General features: G+C 45.0%; 2 protein-coding genes across 2 annotated transcripts; one reads left to right on the forward strand and one right to left on the reverse strand.

Moving 5' to 3' along the window:
• The first annotated feature begins 4,852 nt into the window (after nucleotides 1-4,852).
• Nucleotides 4,853-13,237, forward strand: SLC39A2 (solute carrier family 39 member 2). The gene is made up of 4 exons (XM_081836654.1): nucleotides 4,853-5,518; nucleotides 6,114-6,244; nucleotides 7,528-7,581; nucleotides 12,148-13,237. Exons 1-4 carry the CDS (start codon nucleotides 5,404-5,406, stop codon nucleotides 12,742-12,744), a joined length of 897 nt encoding a protein of 298 aa, XP_081692780.1. The 5' UTR covers nucleotides 4,853-5,403; the 3' UTR covers nucleotides 12,745-13,237.
• A 2,679-nt stretch (nucleotides 13,238-15,916) lies between these two features.
• LOC309327402 (vomeronasal type-2 receptor 26-like) lies at nucleotides 15,917-20,117 on the reverse strand. Its single transcript, XM_081836653.1, has 4 exons — nucleotides 19,842-20,117; nucleotides 18,260-18,487; nucleotides 17,898-18,024; nucleotides 15,917-17,596 (listed from the first exon to the last, which is right to left on the reverse strand). The coding sequence occupies exons 1-4, from the start codon at nucleotides 20,082-20,084 to the stop codon at nucleotides 16,686-16,688; spliced, it is 1,509 nt and encodes a 502-aa protein (XP_081692779.1). The 5' UTR covers nucleotides 20,085-20,117; the 3' UTR covers nucleotides 15,917-16,685.
• Between the last annotated feature and the right edge of the window lie 446 nt (nucleotides 20,118-20,563).

The following is a 20,563-nucleotide window of genomic DNA, read 5'->3' on the forward strand; positions in this document are numbered from 1 at the left end:
TCCTTTGGGTTTCATGACGGGGAAAATGGGCTATAACTGAGTAATAAAGTAACATTTCACTCCTGCTTGTCAAGTCCAGGTTTTCAGCACTTCCTGCCTTGGGTGAAGCAGATGAACTTGGTTCTTTGCTCGAGATTCACAGCCCATGTGCCTTAGGATCCCGAGACTATGGAATGTGCAAGTGCCCCACTGACTCAGGTTGCATTCCTGGGCATCCTTTATAAAACCCGGTAACTCTCATCACTAGGGCATACTGCAGAGTTCCAATCTTCTGAGCCAAGCAGATGGAAGAGGCAGCTATGCTTTAATGCGCCACCAGGGGGAAGTCTATGATCCTACTTCTGAATTCTATCAGAAGAGCTTGGCTACATATTTTAAGGCCCATTAAAATAAGGGCAGGCTTCATTCTCATTGCGGAGTGAGTGATCTGAGAAAAAGGTGCATGGACCAGAGAGCTTCATTCAGCTGGTCATTGGGAAGAGTGCAGAAAAGTTTGTAATACTGGGCCTTGCCAGGTGTTAGGATCCCAGCTGCTAAGGCAGCCTGGAATTGCATTGTGGGAAAATGACACCCTCCCAGTATCACTGGTCCCTAGTGTGTCAGGATGAAGGGAGGCCTCTGGATCTTGTGACTGGCTCTAGGTCAGAGTGAGCGAATGTAGCTCTAGCAGTCTGCACCTGCATTTAGAGCTGGGAATGCACCATTTCAAAAACCCTGCAGAGCCCATGCCAACCAGTGAAGTCAACCCAAAATCATTACATTTCATATCCCATCCTTCTTATATGGAGTTGCCACACAAAGGATTTCTTGCTGGTCTGTTTTCTGGGCACCAACTAGTCTCAAACCTACTCGCATCACTGAGACGTTTGCATCCTGTATTCTGCATCATGTAGACCATAGATGTGTTGCAAAAGGAGGGACAACTCAGAATACCTCTGCTTGCAAATTCTATAATGTGAACAGAGTTCCAGAACCCCCTCCCATCCAGACTTCCCTGGTTCGGCTCATGATTTGAGCATGGGAAAAATTCCACCACCCACTGCCATTTCCCACTCTGGAACACAGGTAGATTTCTCATACTAAGCTAAGGGGAGGGGGAAAAAATCAATCTAGCTCAGTATTTGACTATAGTTATTTCCCGCTTGGACTACTGTCAGCAAACCTTTTCATCAGGGGACTGGTTCACTGTCCCTCAGACCTTGTGGGGGGCCAGACTATATTTTGAAAAAAAAATATATGAACAAATTTCGGTGCCCCACAAATAACCCAGAGACGCATTTTAAATAAAAGGACACATTCTACTCATGTAAAAACACGCTGATTCCCGCACCGCCCACGGGCCAGGTTTAGAAGGCGATTGGGCCGGATCCGGCCCCCAGGCCTTAGTTTGCCTACCCATGGACTACTGCAATGCACTCTACGTGGAGCTACCTTTGAAGGTGGCCCAAAAACTACAAGTAATCCAGAATGTGGCAGCTGGACTGGTGACTGGGAGCAGCTGTCAAGACCATATTACACCTGTCCTGAAAGACCTGCATTGGCTCCCAGTACATCGCTGAGCACAATTCAAAGTGTTGTGGTAGTGATGACCTTTAAAGCCCTAAACAGCCTTGGCCCAGTATACCTGAATAAGCATCTCCACCTCCATCGTTCACCCCAGACACTGAGGTTCCCTCCCTGCAAGAAGTGAGGTTGCAGGGAACTAGGCAGAGGGCCTTTTTGGTAGTGGCAGCTGTCCTGTGGAACGCCCTCCCATCAGATGTCAAGGAAATAAACAACTATCTGACTTTTAGAAGACATCTGAAGGCAGCCCTGTTTAGGGAAGTTTTAATGTTACATCGCTTTATTATTAATAATAATATTAATATTAGTAGTAGTAATAATACTCTGGGAGCCGCCCAGAGTAGTTGGGGAAAGGAGAGGCCTCCCCCCATCCTAGCATACCAGGGGCCAGTGATGCTAGGAGGGTATAATTTCTTCCCTGGATGTTGACCTTCCAACTTTACCAAACAGGTTTACTGAGTCTATATATTCGAAATGTGGTTTTGTGGAATTTAGAATGACGCCCAGAAGTAGCAATTTCCATCACAAAGAAACCCTTACATGTTTTTTCTTTCATCACCACTTAGGTTCACTTCCTTGTTTTTAGAATGTCTTTTCCATCTATTGCAAAGTTGTGCAATAGCAGGGAAAATCGTTTCCAAAAAACCCCATGCATTGTTATGCTACTCCTTGTTGTTGTGCAGTTTGCGGAATAGGAAGAACTTTTGAAAAACTGAAAATCCCGGGGGCAGGGAGGACAGAATGGTGACTTAATACAAGGGGGGAGGAAACCTCCAGTCCTCCAGATGTTGCACAACAACTCCCATCATCCCTGACCTTTTGCTGTGGTGGCTGGAACTGATGGGAGTTGGTAGCCCAATAACATCAAGAAGCCTAGTAGTTCTCTCTCTCTCTCTCTCTCTCTCTCTCTCTCTCTCTCTCTTTCTCTCTCTCTTTCACACACACATACACACACGTCAAAGGAAATCTCTACTTTTCAAGTGCAATGTTAAAATAGGCAAAGGGTGCCCCCCTATTTCAAGTCCTGAAGCCAATGATTGTGTATTTCAAAAAACAATAATATAAATAAATCTTCATTCCAGATACAATTGCTTTTCTGCTATAAGGCTTTTGGAGGGGCAATATTTGCTTCAAGCAAATGGCTCGTGGCTATGTTTTCTTTAGTGCTAGGCTATGTTTTCTTTCAGTGCACATGCCTGCAGTCCGTTCTGACATTCACAGTTCCTGCCCGAAGAAAAATAGAGCAGTGCTGGGAGAACCCCATTTTTCTCTCCTACTCTCAAGCATGTCTCAATCCAGCCTTAATCTCACCTGCTGGTGCTCTTGTGAGCCAAAGGACTTGGGTGCAAAAAACGTGAGCCTCTGGTCTCCACTTGAGAGTCCTTTTGTAGATTTGTTTCCTTGGCTTCAGACAGTGGAGGAAAAGTCCTGCGTTTTTCTTAGCTGTGGTGGAGTAATGAGGTAGCTAATGTAGCAATCCAAACTTGTTGGTTTGCTCTCAATGAAACCCAAGTTTGAAAAGCGAAGGCTCTTGGGTGCGGCTCCAGCCAGCCTGCCAAACCAGTCTTGGAGCTGGCAGGCAAAATAAAGGCAGGTGGGATAGCCTAGTTAGCTCCAGTCAGAGTTAGCATGAAGGGTCTTTATCTTGAACTGTGCCAGTATCGTGAATAGCTCAGGCTCCTTGATTAAAGTTGCCTCATTTGGTTGATTATTGCATAATCTCAACAGAATAGATCTTACTGATTTAGTACAAAGGTGGAGGTTCTGTAGCCCAACTATTGCTTGACTCCCAGCTCCCAGCAGCCCCAACCTGCATGAAATCTTGCTGCTCTGCTGTTCTACATTTACAGGGCCACCAAAAGGCAGGGCAGAAGGAAGGGGAAATCCAAGATGGGCCAGATACCAAATTCACAGCCCTGCCAGTCTTAACACCATTCTTGCAGAAGAGGGATACACCGTCCATTTCCGTCCTGTGGGTTCTTAGGGGAGGAACATTTCCTATATCAGCTCCAGGACAGGTGTGGTTAGTCTCTGGTTTCTTCTCAGGGAGGGAGTTTTGTAAGCCTCCCTCAGTCTATTCCAAGGTGTGCCCCTTTCTGCCTCTCCTTTGTGCCATCAGAGCAGTGGGGGAGGAGAAGGGATGGTCTTGGAGCCAGAATAAGGGGGCCTCTGAGGGTGGGTCTCCTTGAGTGGGCAGAAGTGGGCCCCTGTTTGTTTCTACCCCCTGCCCCCAGTGCAGGTGCTCAACACCATAGAGACAGGTGCCCAGCAGTAGTGGGAAATAATAAAACCAAAAGCCCAGAATTCACCCCCCCCCTACTGATCAGTATTCAGAAGGGTCCAAGAGCATCTGACCAGCACAATCTACATGAGTAAAGCTGACTGAAAGTCCAGAGGTAGCATTATTATCAATTTATGATGGGGTGGAACTTTCGCAGGCTATGAAGGACTTGCTCACAAATTTACTGACAGCTGCACGAATTGTTATAGCTAGGAAGTGGAAGGGGCAAGCAGAATACAAAATGGAAGAATGGTTTAAAGGGGTGTGGGATATAGCTATTAATGATAAATTAACATGTGCCATTAAGGTAAGACAGGGAATACGCATTTTGAGGAGATATGGAGGGTGTTTGTAGAATTTGTACTGTTAAAACGGACCAAACCATCGCAAGAGGTGTTGAAATTTTGGGAGGGTGGATAGTTAACAATGGAATGGTCTCAGTGGTGAGGTGCACATTTTTTATTTATTTATTTATTTATTTATTTATGATGATTACTTTGTCAAAATAAAATAATAAATAAAATAAAAATAAACAACCTACATGTGTTCATTGGCAGAGGCAGATGGTCAAGCGTCTTGCTTAGCAGAGAGGGAGATCTGCTGTATCCTGTGGCCCCTGGGCTATCCTGCCAAGGCTCATAAGATTGTGCTTTGAGGGTTTTTTGCAATGTTTTGTGCTTGTTTTCCCCTCTCTTCCCCCTTATCCACATCTGAAGCAAAACGTGAAGGTGCAGCCATTGAGACCCACACACTTGTTAGCCTTGACCTGCCAGCTGGAAAACAATCTTCAGCTAGATCAATAGACTCCCGTTTTTTAATGAGCATTTCTTATCGAGAATTCGAGGTGGAGCCCTCGACTGTGGCTGCTATGGCCCAGTGACCTTAAAATTAATGACGAAACGATCGCTTGTAGAATGTTTATTGTAAATGAAATTACGCGTTTGCATAATGAAGGGGAGGGGATGGGATGTGACAACACCAAAGTGGGCGGGCGGCTTTCTGGAGTATCGGGGTGATTACTCACTCCCTAGAAGGCGGCTAGGATTAGACTGAGGTTGGATGGAAGCAGGAATCTGATGAGGGAGGTAGAAAAGAGAAGGAAGGAAGGTGGAATGCAAGAGAGAACATCTGCAGGACAAGAGACCAGAAAGCTGGATCAATGAGGGAAATAGCAGAGGGTAAGGAACAAGGGAACAAGGTGGGGAGTAGAAGGCTCCATGAAATATATCTAGAAGGCAGAGGTTGAAGACAGCACCATACACCCGACTGCTGCTGGAACATCTAGTTGCTTTTGATCTTGCTATATATGGATGCTCAGTTCATGAAGACTCCATAGTGTGAGGCTTTCTTCCTACACTTTCCCCCACTCATACTTCCAAAGGGGAGAGCTTTATTGCACCAGAAGAGTGTGAAGAGAGGTGGAGTTCTCTGTTTGGGACTAGTTACTAACGCTCATAAGACGTTTTGGAATCAGACTGGCCCGAAAAGTGTCCAGAGATACGACGGATAAGCCTTTGCCTCTCCTCCCGGTGTGATTTTCCCTACCCTACGCTGCAGAGATGGATCAATTGTTGGAGGTCAAGATTGGCTGCCTGGCAGGTCTGCTGGTGGTCACGCTCATTTGTGGCCTCATCCCGGCGCAGGTTAGGTGGTTCCAGAGCAACATGGCCAGAGGTGAGCAGTTGGTGGAAGGGATTGGAGTGGGTATGGATCTTCAGAAGGGCTTGATGCAATGTGACTATCAGAACATGTGCAGGAGTGCAAATACTGTGCTGTCTTGAGACCTCAGCTTTGTTTTTTCACTCTCTAGGTGGCCATATATTGAGGTGGGTCCCTCTTTACCACTCTTGATCTTTCTGGTGAATCAATGCTCACATGTTCCTTTTACAGATTAGCGTTCCTTCTACTTCCACACCCAGAATAAGTAAACAGGGCTTAAGTGAGCTGAACAAGCAAATTGGCTCTGTTAAAAAACACTACATTTCATTGGGCAAAAAAAGCTCTATCCATGGTGCTGGAACTGAAAGGGTGCTTTACACCTCCAGATTATCTCTTGATGCTGGTGGACCTTGAACTCTTGAGCATGCACTGAATTCTGAGCATGCAGGTGTTACTCTCCTTTATTAGTAGTATTAATATTGATTAGTATCCTGCCTTTCAGGAACCAAATCTATGCAAGTGACTTACATTAAGATACATTTTTAAGACATGGATTGGCAGCCTCTACATCTGACATTATCCTTCCTATTCCGCCCTGCATCTCTTCTAGGGAAGCATCGGCGCATCCTCAGTTTCATAGGCTGCTTTGCCGCCGGAGTGTTCCTTGGGGCCTGCATTATGCACATGGTGGCCGACGCACTGGGAGACATCCAGGAGGAACTAAAAAAGAGACGGCAGCAGGTGAGTGCCATCGCAGCAGTCTCTTAAATCTGAATTTCACTGCAATGAATTTGGATGGGCCACAGCTTGGTGGAACAACATCTGCTTTATATGCAGAAAGTCTGAGCTTCAGTCCATAGCATGTTCAGTTAAAACAAGATCATGGGAGATACCACTGTCTGAGACCCTGGAGGGTCACTGCCAGTCAGAGCAGACCAGTGTGCTCTGGTCATATGTCCCTATATGTTGTTGGACCACAACTCCTCTTATTCTCATCCAGCTTAGCCAAGGTTGAGCATTAGGGGAGACAATACTGGACAAACGTAAACCAGTATCCAGGCTCTGACCTTGGCTGAATTGTACAACCGGACTTCAGTGTTCCATGCTTTAGTAAATAACTGTTTGGACCAATGTAACCCACTGTACATGGTGCAGCCTTTGAAGATGGTATGGAAATGTCGGCCCAGAACATGGTACCAAAAATTTGAATGGGACTGGCCATTATAAACATATTGCATAAGTTTTGTTTGGGTTGTTGTTGTTGTTGTTTTGCTTTCACCGCTTCATCTGACTTGTCCAATTCAAAATACTGGGTTTTTTCTAACCTATAAAGCTGGCTTAAGACCTAAAAGATCACGTCTTCCCAGATGTACCTCCCTTTATCATAACGTCATGAATAGAGTCCCTTCTTCTGAAAGTGCCTGCACATTATGAAGTGAACTACTGTCCATGAACACTTATGTCAGGGGTTCCTAAACTGTGATCCAAGAACCACCCATGGTCCACGAACTTCATTCAGGTGCTCCATGGTGTATCTGTAAAAATGCAATCAGAAATCACAGCACACAGTAACTGCTACAACAGGCAGAAAGATCATTAAGTAGTCCATCAAGACCACCAGCAATTTTCAAGTGGTCCAAGGAGGGGAAAGTTTGGGAACTACGAGCTTATGCTATAATAAATTTAAGACTCACTCATTTGGCTACAAGAGATTAACACAGCCACCCCATTGGAAATTGGTCTAATAATTAAGGGTACTGTTGCACTGGGATTGGGAAAGCAACAACAAGAGGCTTTAGTAATGAATGAATGAATGAATGAATGAATGAATGAATGAATGAATATTGTTTGTGACATGCAAAAGAAGTTCATGGTTCCAAAATTTGACAGATCTTCAAGATCTGAGCTCCCGCTGCTTGAATAGTGAGGAAACGTGATTCCACCACCATGATAGCCAATGACTGAACCATTCTTATCCCCAAAATGTTTCCAACTCAGCTGTTTGTTTGTTTCTTTTTCCCCAGGGAGCTCCTATGCATAAGCAGAACAGCACCTCTGAAGGTGATGATGATTCTGAGGTATGTTTCCCCTTGTTTGAGATTGCTGTTCAGGTTAGCTTTGGATAGGCACGAGCTGCCATTGTGATCAATTATGGATTATTTATTTTGGTACCTTGGGTATTGGCAGGGGAGCTGAAAAAGCTTTTTATCCATCTTCTGACTCTCCTCCAGGGAATGGGGCTGTGAATTTGGGTGCAGGATCCACACAGTCAAGGATTTTGTTTTCTAGTCAGCTGCAAAAGGCTCTCAAATTTTGCAAGAGTGTATGGGGGTGAGATGGTTGATTAAGATCTCAAGCTTGGCCTCTGCATATTTCACAATCTTTTAATGACTGTTCTAATCTTGCTTGGCTCAGGTCTTGGTTTTGGTTACTTATTTAAGGATCTGTGAACAGAACCATAACAAACCTTTTAAAATACCTACTTTGACTGTTCCAGTCTCTTGTAAAATTTTGTTATGGTTGTAGTTGTGTTTGCATTTTTGAAATTAATTGCTTCCTGCTGTGAGAAGTTTCTTCCTGCTGTGAGGAGTTTCTGTGAGGAGACATCTGAAGGCAGCCCTGTTTAGGAAAGTTTTTAATATTTAATGATGTATTGTTTTTAACACTTGATTGGAAGCTGCCCAGAGTGGCTGGGGAAACTCAGCCAGATGGGCGGGGTATAAATTATTATTATTATTATTATTATTATTATTATTATTATTATTATTATTAAAGCTGGAGAGCAAGATACTAAGGCATATCTGTCTGTCTGTCTGTCTGTCTATCCATCTATGAAGAAAATAGAATGGGGATGCAGATGGCGCTGTGGTCTAAACCATGGAGCCTCTTGGGCTTGCTGATCAGAAGGTTGGCAGTTCGAATCTGTGTGATGGGGTGAGCTCCCGTCACTCTGTCCCAGCTCCTGCCAACCCATCAGTTCGAAAGCACGCCAGTTCAAGTAGATAAATAGGTACCGCTGCAGCGGGAAGGTAAATGACATTTCCATGTGCTCTAGCTTTTGTCATGGTATTTCTTTGCACCAGAAACAGTTTAGTCATGCTAGCCACGTGGCCTGGAAAGCTGTCTGTGGACAAACGCCAGCTCCCTCAGCCTGAAAGCAAGATGAGCGCCATAGACCCATAGTCGCTTGTGACCGAACTTAACCATCATCGGGTCCTTTACCTTTACCTTACACTTCCTAGGCACAGATCTGAGCCATTCTCCTCTTGCCTCACTTCTTTCCTAGGGAAAACCCACTCTTTGTTTTGCTCCAGTTGAGTGCAAAGGAAGGGTTTTCCCCTGGGGAAAGCAGCAGAACAGCAGCGGGACAAGAAGAAGTGTGGAAAATCACTTTGTCACTCTAATATCATACTCAACTAGCTCCTTCTTACTAATGTGTGTGGGATATAGAGTCAATGGAATAAAATAGTTCCCATCTTGCAGATACAGTGGTACCTCTAGTTATGAACTTAATCCATTCCAGAGGTCGGTTCTTAACCTGAAACTGTTCTTAATGTTCTTAACCTGAAACTGTTCCCTTCCCTCGGCCTGAAAGTGAGATGAGCGTCACACCCCATAGTCACCGTTGCCTGGACTTAACCGTCCAGGGGTCCTTTACCTTTTTACCTCTTTTTTGTGACCTGCCAGTTTACTGGGCAGCTCACTAGTTCTCAGTCCAGTCTGGCTCACAGGGTTGTGATATATCTATATATCTATATCTATACAGTGGTACCTCAGGTTAAGTACTTAATTCGTTCCAGAGGGCCGTACTTAACCTGAAACTGTTCTTAACCTGAAGCACCACTTTAGTTAATGGGGCCTCCTGCTGCCTCTGCACCACCACTGCACAATTCCTGTTCTCATCCTGAAGCAAAGTTCTTAACCTGAAGCACTAGTTCTGGGTTAGCAGAGTCTGTAACCTGAAGCGTATGTAACCTGAGGTACCACTGTCTATAGATATATATAATTTGTATATCGCCCTTCATTCATCCAAATATTGCAGAGCCATGTATGCCACCTTGAACTCTTTGAGGGAAGGGAATGGATACAAATGTGAAAAACAAATTTAAAAGGGGGGGGGGGTGCCGTCGTGTACCTGGTTGTGGGAACACAGACAGTTCTGATACATTACCAAACGGTGAGCTGAACCGCATTTTATTGCATTGTATTTTACTTTACTATTTATTTATATTTTCATTGCATTTATATCCCTCTTTTCTTCCAAAGAGCTTAGGGTGGTGTACATTTTCACCCCCACCCCCACCCCCAGCTCTCCATTTTATCATTGCAAGAACTCTGTGAGGTTGGTTGGGCTGAAAGACTGTCTCTAGACTTTTTGCCCAAGTGTGGATTTAAACTCTGGTCTCGCAGGTCCCACACGCTGCACCGCCCTGCTTCTATGTTTCACACCTCTCTTTCCAAACTCAAGTATTGTGAGGACCTTTTCTTCCTCCATTCTGGGAGGCGGTGTTGCAATCGAAGACTAAGAAGCCTGCCAAGACAACCGCCTTCCAGTTGAGAAATCCTGTGGTGGCCCTTGATGGCCACCTGGTGGTGCAACTTCAATTTAAAAAAACCCCGGGAAGCATGGAAAGCTCTTTGAAGACCGGAGCACCTCTTAGGTTTAGATAAAGTCCCTGGGTAAATGAATAGAAGAGCAATAAACAACACCTGGTTTTATAAAACACACATGTGCAGAAACTGCACCATAAATGGAATACGTAGCTTCCAATACTATTTGCCCTGGGCTATGTAAGGATGCTGTTTGAGAAATAACATGTTCAAAGACTCACTGGGTTTGCAAAGTTAATTGTGCAGCTTGCTAAACTGTAGCAGGAGAGCAATAGGTGGGGTGAAGAGTATTTTCATCTACTGGGCTCCAGGCAAAAGAGGGGGGGGGGGAGAGAACATTGATGCAATAGTTGCCCTTCAATACTGGGATTTGCTATTTTGTATACAATTCATTTTTTTGTGGTTTTTAATTATTTTATTTGTGTACCTGTGTGCATTTTTGAGATTTATTGTTGCTTATGTTACTTAAAATGTGGCTTTTAAAGTATTAGCAGTTGCAGCAATGTGACACTTGCATTTCTCATACGGTTTTTGGGGGGGAAATATGTGTCACTTTAAGATCTCTGTTGAAATAAAAAGTTGTAAGCAGTATAAATATGCAAGCAAGCAGATCTGGGCCCCATCTGCACTACACATATAAAGCGCTATCGGGAGTTTCCTGGAAATATGTTTGATTGTTAAACCCAGGGCTTGGTCCCCGTGAGGTGAGATGAGGCAGCTGTCTTGGGCTGTGGAAGCTCAAGAGAAGACCCCACCCCACCCCACAGGGGTCCCACCAACCCGGCTACCTCTTCTGCCGATCTTGCCAAAATATTGTAAGATCTTGCTGAAATCGCATGAGAAGCCACCGAAATCTCACAAGATCTTGCCAGAACTTGCCAAGCACACAACCCAGATAAAGGAGGAAGGGCTGTGGTGGCGCAGTGGGTCAGCACACTCCCATTTTGCCTCAGGCAGTGAAGAGTGGCATGCCCCCTGGTTCATACCACTTTGGGAATTTTATTTTATTTTATTTATTTTAATACCGCCCTATACCTGGGAATCTCAGGGCAGTTTACAGAATGAAGCAAGATATAAAACGACAAAGTACATAATAAAAATTAAAAGAACAACCCAATAGCGCCCCCCCCAAAAAAAACATTTTAAAAGGGCATAGGATTTCAATCAGATCAACCAAACGCCTGGTTAAAAAGGAATGTATTTGCCTGGTGCCTAAAGGTGTATAATGAAGACGGAGAGAGGTTTTTACACCCTCATCTGGTCCATCCAGTGAAGCTGAATGTTGGAAGATGCAGAATATCCCCCCCCCCCAAAAAAAGTGTTCACATAGTGTTTTTATTTTATTTTATTTATATATTGAATTTATATACCGCCCTATACCCAGGGGTCTCACGGCACTTCACAGAATAAAATCAAGATATAAAACCACAAAATACATAATGAAAATAAAAAGAACAACCCAATAGCCCTTCCCTCCCCCTCCCAGCCACAAAAACACAAACACGTTTTAAAAGGGCTTAGGATGTAAATCAGATCAACCAAAGGCCTGGTTAAAAAGGAATGTTTCTCCCTGTGGAGAACATTCCACAGATGGGGAACCACTTCGGAAAAGGCCCGTTCTCGTGTTGCCACCCTCCAGTCCTCTTGAGGAGGCGACACACGAAGGAGAGCCTCAGAAGATGATCTCAGGGTCTGGGTAGGTTCATATGGAAAGAGGTGGTCCTTGAAGTATTGCAGTACTGAGCCGTTTACTGTAGCTCTGTGCATAGCTGTCAACTTTCTCCTTTTCTTGTGAGGAATCCTATTCAGAATAAGGGAATTTTCCTTAAAAAAGGGGAAACGTTGACAGCTATGGCTCTGTGGCAGCGGGGAATAGGAGTCTCCTAACAACTCTCAGCACCCATAATAAACTACACTTCCTAGGATTATTTGAGGGAAGCCATGATTATTTAAAGTGGTATGATACCGCTTGAAATGGATATTGCAGATGGGGCCTTAACTCACGTCCAACTCTTTCTCTCCTCCTGTGGCAGATGTACCCATTTGGGGAGCTAGTCATCTCAGCTGGCTTCTTCCTGGTGTTCCTCATTGAGAGCGTGGTGCTCCATTGTTGCCCCAGGGCCGTGCACTCCCACGGCGACCACAACACCGAAGAGGATCACAAGGACCCGCCAGAATCCCACAGCTCTTTCCGGGCGTTCGTGCTCTTCCTGTCGCTCTCCTTCCACTCGGTCTTTGAGGGCCTCGCCATCGGCGTCCAAAAGCAGGAGACGGCCGCCATTCAGCTTTGCCTGGCGGTGCTGATCCACAAGGCCATTGTGGTCTTCAGCCTGGCTTTGAAGTTGGTGCAGAGCGGCACGCCGGCCCGGTGGAGGTTGCTGTACTTGGTGGTGTTTGCTCTGATGTCTCCCGCTGGCATCGGTGTGGGCATCGGTGTCTCCCTTTACAACAGTGACGGGACCAGCCTGGCTCAGGCTTTGTTGGAAGGAGTGGCTGCAGGGACCTTTCTCTACGTCACCTTCCTGGAGATCCTCCCCTACGAGCTGCGCTCGCACGAAAGCCCCCTCACCAAGTTCTTCTTCATTGGACTGGGCTTCTCCATCATGGCCATCATTGCCATTTGGGCATGAAAGAGTGGCTCTTCTATGTTCTCCATGAAAGCCAATCACAACTGCACTCATAGACTCCTCTCTTTCCAGAACCTCCTCTTATCAGCCATGAGGGCCGTCACCTTGGGTGGTGCTATATATACACATATGTACTAAGTGAAGGGAAATAACCAACAACCCACATGGATGAAAATGCAAAATATGTGAAGCAATGGAGCCGAAGCAACAAATACATCATTTTTAGCTTTGCTCCCTGAACTACTGGAAAGCCACAACCATCAGCACAATATCCTAGCAGCAGTGATAATTAACGCAGCCAAGAGACCTAACACAAGCAATGGCATCTCTTCTTTCAATCGTCGTGAAAGACTAAATGTACAGTATGTAGGGTCTACCTGCAAGGAACTCCGGAACAAGTAGGATATTGGCTAAGGGATAAATGGGACATTTTAAGAGAGGGTATTGGGTTTTGTGTATATGGATGGAAATATACACTGAGTTGCTTTGTTTAGTTTTGTTTTGTTTTGTTTTGTCACCCTTTTGTCTCTCTTTGGGGAAAGTATGTGTGCGAAGGATGTTCCTACATGTGTGAGGAAGAGGATGTGTGTGTGTGTGTGTGTGTGCGAGAGAGAGAGAGAGAGAGAGAGAGAGCGAGAGAGAGAGAGAGAAGGGGAAGTATCCCATGTGAGGTGGGTGGGTGGGTGTTTGATGGTATCCTAGCTCTCACTGCTATATGTATGTTTTGTGGATGTGGATGGAAATATACACTCAGTGTTGTGTTGTGTTACGCTTTTGCCTGTCTTTGGGGAAGGTATGTGTGCGAAGGATGTTCCTACATGTGTGAGGAAGAGGGTGTATGTGAGAGAGGGGGGTGGAGTATCCCATGTGGTGTACGTGTGTTTTTGATGGTATCCTGGCTCTCACTGCTAGATGAAGAACTTAGACTTCCAGCTTAGTTTCTACCAAAGGCTTAAATGTTTAGATCAGAATGTTATGTAGGTCAGTTTTCGAGTCCTAGAAACCAGTAGGTGCATAAGAGGTTAGAAATAATGGCTAAGCACAAGCAACATGCCCTCTGTGCTCTACTTTTGAAGGTGCAATTGGTGTGGCAGTTGTCCCAAATCTTGGAACTTGGCTTTCAAATGAGCCCTCATCCAAGTGATTATGCAAGGCATGCTTTTGCAGCTGCTGACAGCACCACATCCTTTGAGATGGGGGTGGACTCAAGAGTCTGCTTGGCATCCAACTTATTCCCGGAAGGGAATTTAAACTTGGCTTTAAAGGCTTTAAACTTGGAATAGCCAATGTTTTGGGGGCAGGGTGCTTTTCTAACAGCCCGACAGCCCCCTACCCCACCTGCCTATGAGGCTCAGTAAGGCAGTCAGCTGGGAGGGGTACTGCCACCGCTGCACACCCTCCCATCCCCTACCGCCTGCTCCTCTCCAGCCTCCTTTTGCTCCCCGTGCAGCCTCCAGGCAGTGGGTGTAGAGGAGGCGATGTGTGTGTGGCCATTTTCAATTTTGACTGGAGTGGCAAAATGTCCTGGGCCAGCTCTGGCCAGGCCCTTTCACAGAATCCAGATCTCCATCTTCCATCCCGCTGCAACCCTCTTCTGGATCAGACTTCTCTTGGTGTCCTGATTTCAACTGTTCCAGCTTGCTAGGAGCTTTCATGAGATCATCCAACTCTTCACCAGTTCCTCCTCAGCACCCAACTACCCTCTCCATGTCTCATGACAGACAGGGTATCCCTGTGTGTGTGTGTGTGTGTGTGGAAGAAAGGTGGAGAGAAAACCCAGAAGGAAACCATTGTCTATTCCTTCCTTCCTTCCTTCCTTCCTTCCTTCAAATCACTACACCACTCTAAAGTAGATAAGGTCCTTAACTGGGTGTAGTGGGCTATATGCAGGATAGATCAAGGCCCTGTGCTGTTGAGGGTGGAGGTGAGGCAAAAGCAACAGACAGAAGGCCCTCTAATTGCTCAAACCAGTCAGCTATGTAGCTCAGCAATTGTATACTTTGGCCTTAATGATCTACCAGGGGCACCCTTTTTAAGATTGCCATGTGCATTATTTGAATGAGAATGGGATGGACTAGGCCTTTGAGGTCCCTCCCAATGATACAATGCAGTGATTCGGGGCTCTCCTGCTCATTCTTAAACAGTTGTGAGGCAAGAAACCTGTTGATCTACAGCAGGGATGACCAATTCCCGAGAGACTGCGATCTACTTTCAGAATTAAAATCTGGCAATGATTCAGGTCAAAATTTCAAAGTTGTTGAGCTTTTTTTTAGGGAGGAGGACTTTCTTAGGAGGGAAGTTAGGAGGGAGTTAAAACCAAGGGTCTAAGAGAGAGAGACTTTCTCTCTCACAGTAATATCGCTTTGAATGAAAACAGCCACAGAGAGAAAGCTCTGTCTTCCCTTCCACTGATCACACAACAATGGGGGCGAGGCAGGAGTCCGTTTCAATGATGCTGAGGAAAGGAAGCCAGAGATCGACCTGCGATCTACCAGTAGATCCCCATCAAGCTGTTGGACATCCATGATCAACACCCAACCATTAATAGAGCTACCAGTGGGATACCAACCTACTTCTACTGTAGGCAATGCGAAGATGTTGTCATACCACAATGTAAAGGTACACAAAGCCAAGTCAGAGTGAGGGCAGGAAATATTTCCTTCACTGAAAATAAAGAGTTCCCGGACAGCACCATGCAAATGATCTGATTTGTTTACATGGAAGTTTGGATGCCCCACTTTCACATACTCAAAGAATGCATGAGAGGATGGTGAGGGTTTAGCTCCATGTGTATACGTAAGTAAGTCTGCAGAGTGCAGGCTAGTGTTTGCCTTGATTTGCATTAACTTGCTGTCACTTGCCCAGTGATGTGTTAGTGAAGCATCAATGCAGCTTAATCAAGAAAATAAATGGCTTAAGAATAAAACCTCTGTATACCTGAAGGAGTGTCTCCACCCCCATCATTCATCCCAGTCACTGAGATCCAGCACTGAGAGCCTTCCGGCGGTTCCCTCACTGTGAGAAATGAAGCTACAGGGAACCAGGCAGAGGGTCTTCTCCGTAGTGGTGCCCGCCCTGCAGAACACCTCCCATCAGTCAAGGAGATGAGTAGCTATATAAACGTTAGATTACATCTGAAGGCAGCCCTTATTAGCCTTGTAAGATTTACATCACGCATCCTGCATGGGTGCCTACCAGTAGAAAAAATCAGGCTGGTGGGCATTCATAACAGGGTCTTCTAAACTGTGGCTTTGCAGCTATAGAACTCAGTTCCTTCTGAGACTGAAAAGGCTCCATTTCTCATGTCAATTAAACAGAACTTAACAATTTCAAAAGCACCCCTCTCTGGCTTGTAATGGCTAATATAAACTGGGGTTATAAGTGGGGGCTTTTTGTACTGGGGTCTGGCTGGCTGATAACTAATTATGTGCTGATATTTAGGCATTAGTATTATTATGGGTACATGTGACAGAGCCTTTAGTGTTATCATCCCAAACTTGTGGAAAGCTCTGGTGATACAGATTTAGCAGGCACCTTCTGTTTCATCCTTTAAATGCCTGCTGGAAACTTTTTATGCCACCAGGCTCTTGCATGCAATTAAGAAAATATATTTCCATAATGATTAGTTTATCATCTCAGATTTTAAATTTGTATATAGTTTTATTGCGTTGTTGTAAGCAACTTTGATATTTATTTATGACACAGTGAAATATAAATACTTTTATAAATAAATAAGCACATTTTCAAAAAAAGGGGCTTATAAACAAACTACTAGATAAGTAAACTGAGTAAAAGCCAAACTGGCTGGAATTTTACATCATCGGAAGTACTTTCCAAACATAAAAGAAGGCATTGCATGTATTTTGGTTAAGGTTGTTTTAAAAAGACAAAACAACCAGAAAAGTGAGTGGGAAAGAAGCTACAAAAAGCAAGGAGGAAACCTATCAGATTTCACAGTTCTTTTTTCTCACAAGCTGATCCCTGGTGTTCAGCTCAGGCCTCAGAACAATAATATAGAATTTGGGGAGGAAGATGCAACCCAGCAACCCAGAGCTAGAAGTCAAGATAGAGAAGATCTCCACAGCCACCATATATTTTCCTTTGGTGCTCAGGTAGGTGGGGACAAAGGACAGCCAAACACTGCAGAAGACCAGCATGCTGAAGGTGATAAGCTTGGCTTCATTGAAAGTATCAGGCAATTTCCTGGCCAAGAAAGCCACAGTGAAGCTGATGATGGCCAGAAGACCCATGTAGCCCAGGACAGTATAAAACATGGTGGCTGATCCCTCATTGCACTGCACAATGATTTGGGTAGTCTGTGAATGCATGTCAAACTCTGGGAAGGGAGGAGAGGTTGCCAACCACAGTGCACAGATGCCAGTTTGAATAAGAGTGCAAAGGATGATGACTGACACTGCCAGCCTCTTCCCCACCCATTTCCTCATCCTGTTTCCTGGCTTGGTAGCCATGAAGGCCAGAACCACAGTGATGGTTTTCGCCAACACACAAGAAACAGCCAGGGAGAAGATGATTCCAAACATGGTTTGACGGAGAAGGCAGGTCACCTTCCCAGGCTGCCCAATGAATAGGAAGGAGCAGAGAAAGCAAAGCAAGAGGGAAATGAGGAGGGTGCAGGTGATGTTCCAGTTGTTGGCCTTGACGATGGGAGTCTCCTGGTGTTGAATGAAGATCCACATCACCACAAGTGTGATCAGAAAAAGGGAAAGTGCAAATGAAACCAGAATTATTCCCAAGGGTTCACCGTATGATAGAAAACTTATAGTTTTAGCGATACAGCCATCCTGATTTCTATTTGGATGTTGATCCTCAGGGCACTTGTTACAGTGGTCTGCATCTGAAAGTTATAAATCTTAATCATTGAAAATGTGCATGGATCTTCTTCAGCATCAACTGTTTCATGGTGTGGCATGAAATATGGCCTCTGTAACATTTCTCTTGGACAAGAAGAACAGAATCCTTTCCCCCCTTTTTGATGATAATGTGATAAAACAAGGAATCCCCTTTCTAAGGAACACCCTTTCTAAGGACTATTTGCAATGGCCCATTCACACATCAGAGTCATGGGCCTTTGAGAACATTTATTTTACAGACACCTGGATTAGCATTCCCCATGTAACTGTGCAGTCTCTACTTACCTGTCAAGGCTGAAATCATGCCTTCAGAGCACTGAGGACAATCATAACAACAAATCTGTTCCCCCTGCCGTGCCATCTTGCTTTGTCCAGGGTGGCAACTCTCAACACATGTGGATTGTGGTGTGATCTAAGAATATCCAGAAAGAAAGAATTTAAAGTATAAACAATTGGTATTAAACTGCCAGCCCACAGGGCTGCTGAAGGCCCAACATGAATGTATAAAGATTACCCAGTCCTTACACCTCCTCATCCCCTCTCCTGGATTTCTGCAGATTCTGTGTGAAATGCAGATCTGTGTGAAATGAGGGGCAGGCAGGATTTGTTCAGAATCTATTGTTCTGGAGAATATCTGTGTTTCCCACCTGGTTAAACTTGTGATTCCACACAACAGCACTTCCATTGATGGTGAACTTCTTTCCTTCAGGAGCCTTTGGATCAAGTCTTCCAACGTGAACTCTGTGTATGGACAAATTGGGGAATGTGACAGTATTTACGATATCATATCCTGTTGCCCAGTCTCCATTTTCATCAAAAAAAAATTCTTCTCCAGCACTGTTGTTGAAACGGATGTGTTTCAGGAAGGAGTGAAGCTACGTAGATTGGAGAAGAAAAGGACATGTTACTGCCAATTGCAGTAACAGTTACTGTGATTTACCTGGAATTTACTTTCTTGTTTGGGGGCTTGTAGACACTTCCACTTGTCCCATTCCTTGAAAGTGTGGGTCTGTGTGTTTCTACTTGACCTACATTTCCTAGGCAAGGGACGTGGGTGGTGCTGTGGTCTAAGCCATGGAGCCTCTTGGGCTTGCCGATCAGAAGGTCGGCGGTTTGAATCCCTATGATGGAGCAAGCTCCCGTTGCTCTGTCCCAGCTCCTGCCAACCCATCTATGAGGAAAATAGAATGGGGATGCAGGTGGCGCTGTGGTCTAAACCCCAGAGCCTCTTGGGCTTGCTGATCAGAAGGTTGGCAGTTCAAATCTGTGCGATGGGGTGAGCTCCCGTCACTCTGTCCCAGCTCCTGCCAACCTAGCAGTTCGAAAGCACGCCAGTTCAAGTAGATAAATAGGTACCGCTGCAGCGGGAAGGTAAATGGCATTACCAGATTCTGAACATGCACTCTGGTTTTTGTCATGGTATTCCTTTGCACCAGAAGCAGTTTAGTCATGCTAGCCACATGGCCTGGAAAGCTGCCTGTGGACAAACGCCGTCTCCCTTGGCCTGAAAGCAAGATGAGTGCCGTGAACCCATAGTTGCTTTTGACTGGACTTTTGACCATCCTGGGGTCCATACACTTCCTAGGCATACCATACACTTCCTAGGCACAGATCTGAGCCATTGTCCTCTTGCCTCACTTCTTTCCCAGGGAAAACCCACTTTTTGTTGTGCTCCAGTTGAGTGCAAAGGAAGGGTTTTCCCCCGGGGAAAGCAGCAGAACAGCAGTGGGACAAGAAGAAGTGTGGAAAATCACTTTGTCACTCTAATATCATACTCAACTAGCTCCTTCTTATTATTGTGTGGGGGATATAGAGTCAATGGAATAAAATATTTTCTCAATTTTCATGGTTGCCATAACAAAATATGAGGCCCATGTTGAATATGCTTCGTTCACAACCTTTATAACCTCCCTGAACTTTGTCAGTTCCAGATGCCTTGGACTTCAGGCCACATCATTCCTGACCGTTGGTCATTTTGGCTGGTGCAAAAAGGAAACTGTAGTCAACAACATTTGAGGAATACTAGGTTGGGGAAAGCTAGCAGAGAACATTTCAAAATTCTGCGAAGAAACACAGCATCTTAAATCAATATGGTTCATCAGGGCAAGCTCAGTATTTGTATATGTATGTGTGTTGTTGCTGAATCAAACTCAGTCAATTGCTAAGTAATAAACCTGAATCCAGCATTCATGGTCATATATTAAGTAGAGGTGGGCATGAATTTCCTACCTGCCATGGGTAAACATTTGAGCCATTTCTTGTGGCACCATTGAGTGTTGCCTTCTGCCTAGATCTTGATGAAAACATGGCGTGGAGAGCATGTGCAACAGCATAAACTGCATTGTAAATACTGTAGCTCTGACCAGACATTCCCATTTCAAAAACCAATCCAGAGAGGCTCTTCAAGGTTTCTTTTCCAGTACAGTTTTTTATGTCTTCTGCAACAATGCCCAGTGACGGAAATGCACACATAAATGAGACAGACCAGAAATGATGGATGTAATAAAGTGTAGATTGATTAGGATGTACAGTCTCAAGGAACTCTTCATATTTTGCCATATAAGTTGTGTGGCGTGTGAAGGACAAGGTGCCATTGAAGGTTTTTGGTGTGAATGCGTAGTTAACCGGCACAGTTGTGAAATCCCACTGAGCTGTTATGATCCAAACCCTCTCTTCTGGCTTCCTTTCAGGAAATTCATGCACATGTAGAACCATTCGTAAGCTCTCCATAGTCCGTGACTCCCCGTGAACGAGAATCACATTGGTTACAGCCGAAAAGAGAACTCTGCTTATTCTCGCCAAGTTCTTATCTGTTAGCAGTGCTTCATCAAAGACCTCCTTCGGCGTTGGAATAATTTCCTTAAAAGCGACACAAATATTGTTCTGGTGCAGCCAAGGCGTGAGAGTCCTCAACAGTATTTCTCCACTGTCGTCATCTGAAACAATGAGCC

This window comes from Podarcis erhardii (assembly GCF_964252035.2).
Source record: "Podarcis erhardii genome assembly, chromosome: 13".
NCBI classification, from domain to species: domain Eukaryota; kingdom Metazoa; phylum Chordata; class Lepidosauria; order Squamata; family Lacertidae; genus Podarcis; species Podarcis erhardii.

Coding starts and splice junctions, on each gene's coding strand:
- SLC39A2 (XM_081836654.1), top strand. CDS start 5,404: ATGGATCAATTGTTGGAGGTCAAGATTGGCTGCCTGGCAGGTCTGCTG. Junction 5,519..6,113: donor CCAGAGCAACATGGCCAGAG/GTGAGCAGTTGG, acceptor CATCTCTTCTAG/GGAAGCATCGGCGCATCCTC. Junction 7,582..12,147: donor AAGGTGATGATGATTCTGAG/GTATGTTTCCCC, acceptor CTCCTGTGGCAG/ATGTACCCATTTGGGGAGCT.
- LOC309327402 (XM_081836653.1), bottom strand. CDS start 20,084: ATGTGTGCATTTCCGTCACTGGGCATTGTTGCAGAAGACATAAAAAAC. Junction 18,488..19,841: donor CAAATGTTTACCCATGGCAG/GTAGGAAATTCA, acceptor CAATCTACGTAG/CTTCACTCCTTCCTGAAACA. Junction 17,597..17,897: donor CATGATTTCAGCCTTGACAG/GTAAGTAGAGAC, acceptor TATAACTTTCAG/ATGCAGACCACTGTAACAAG.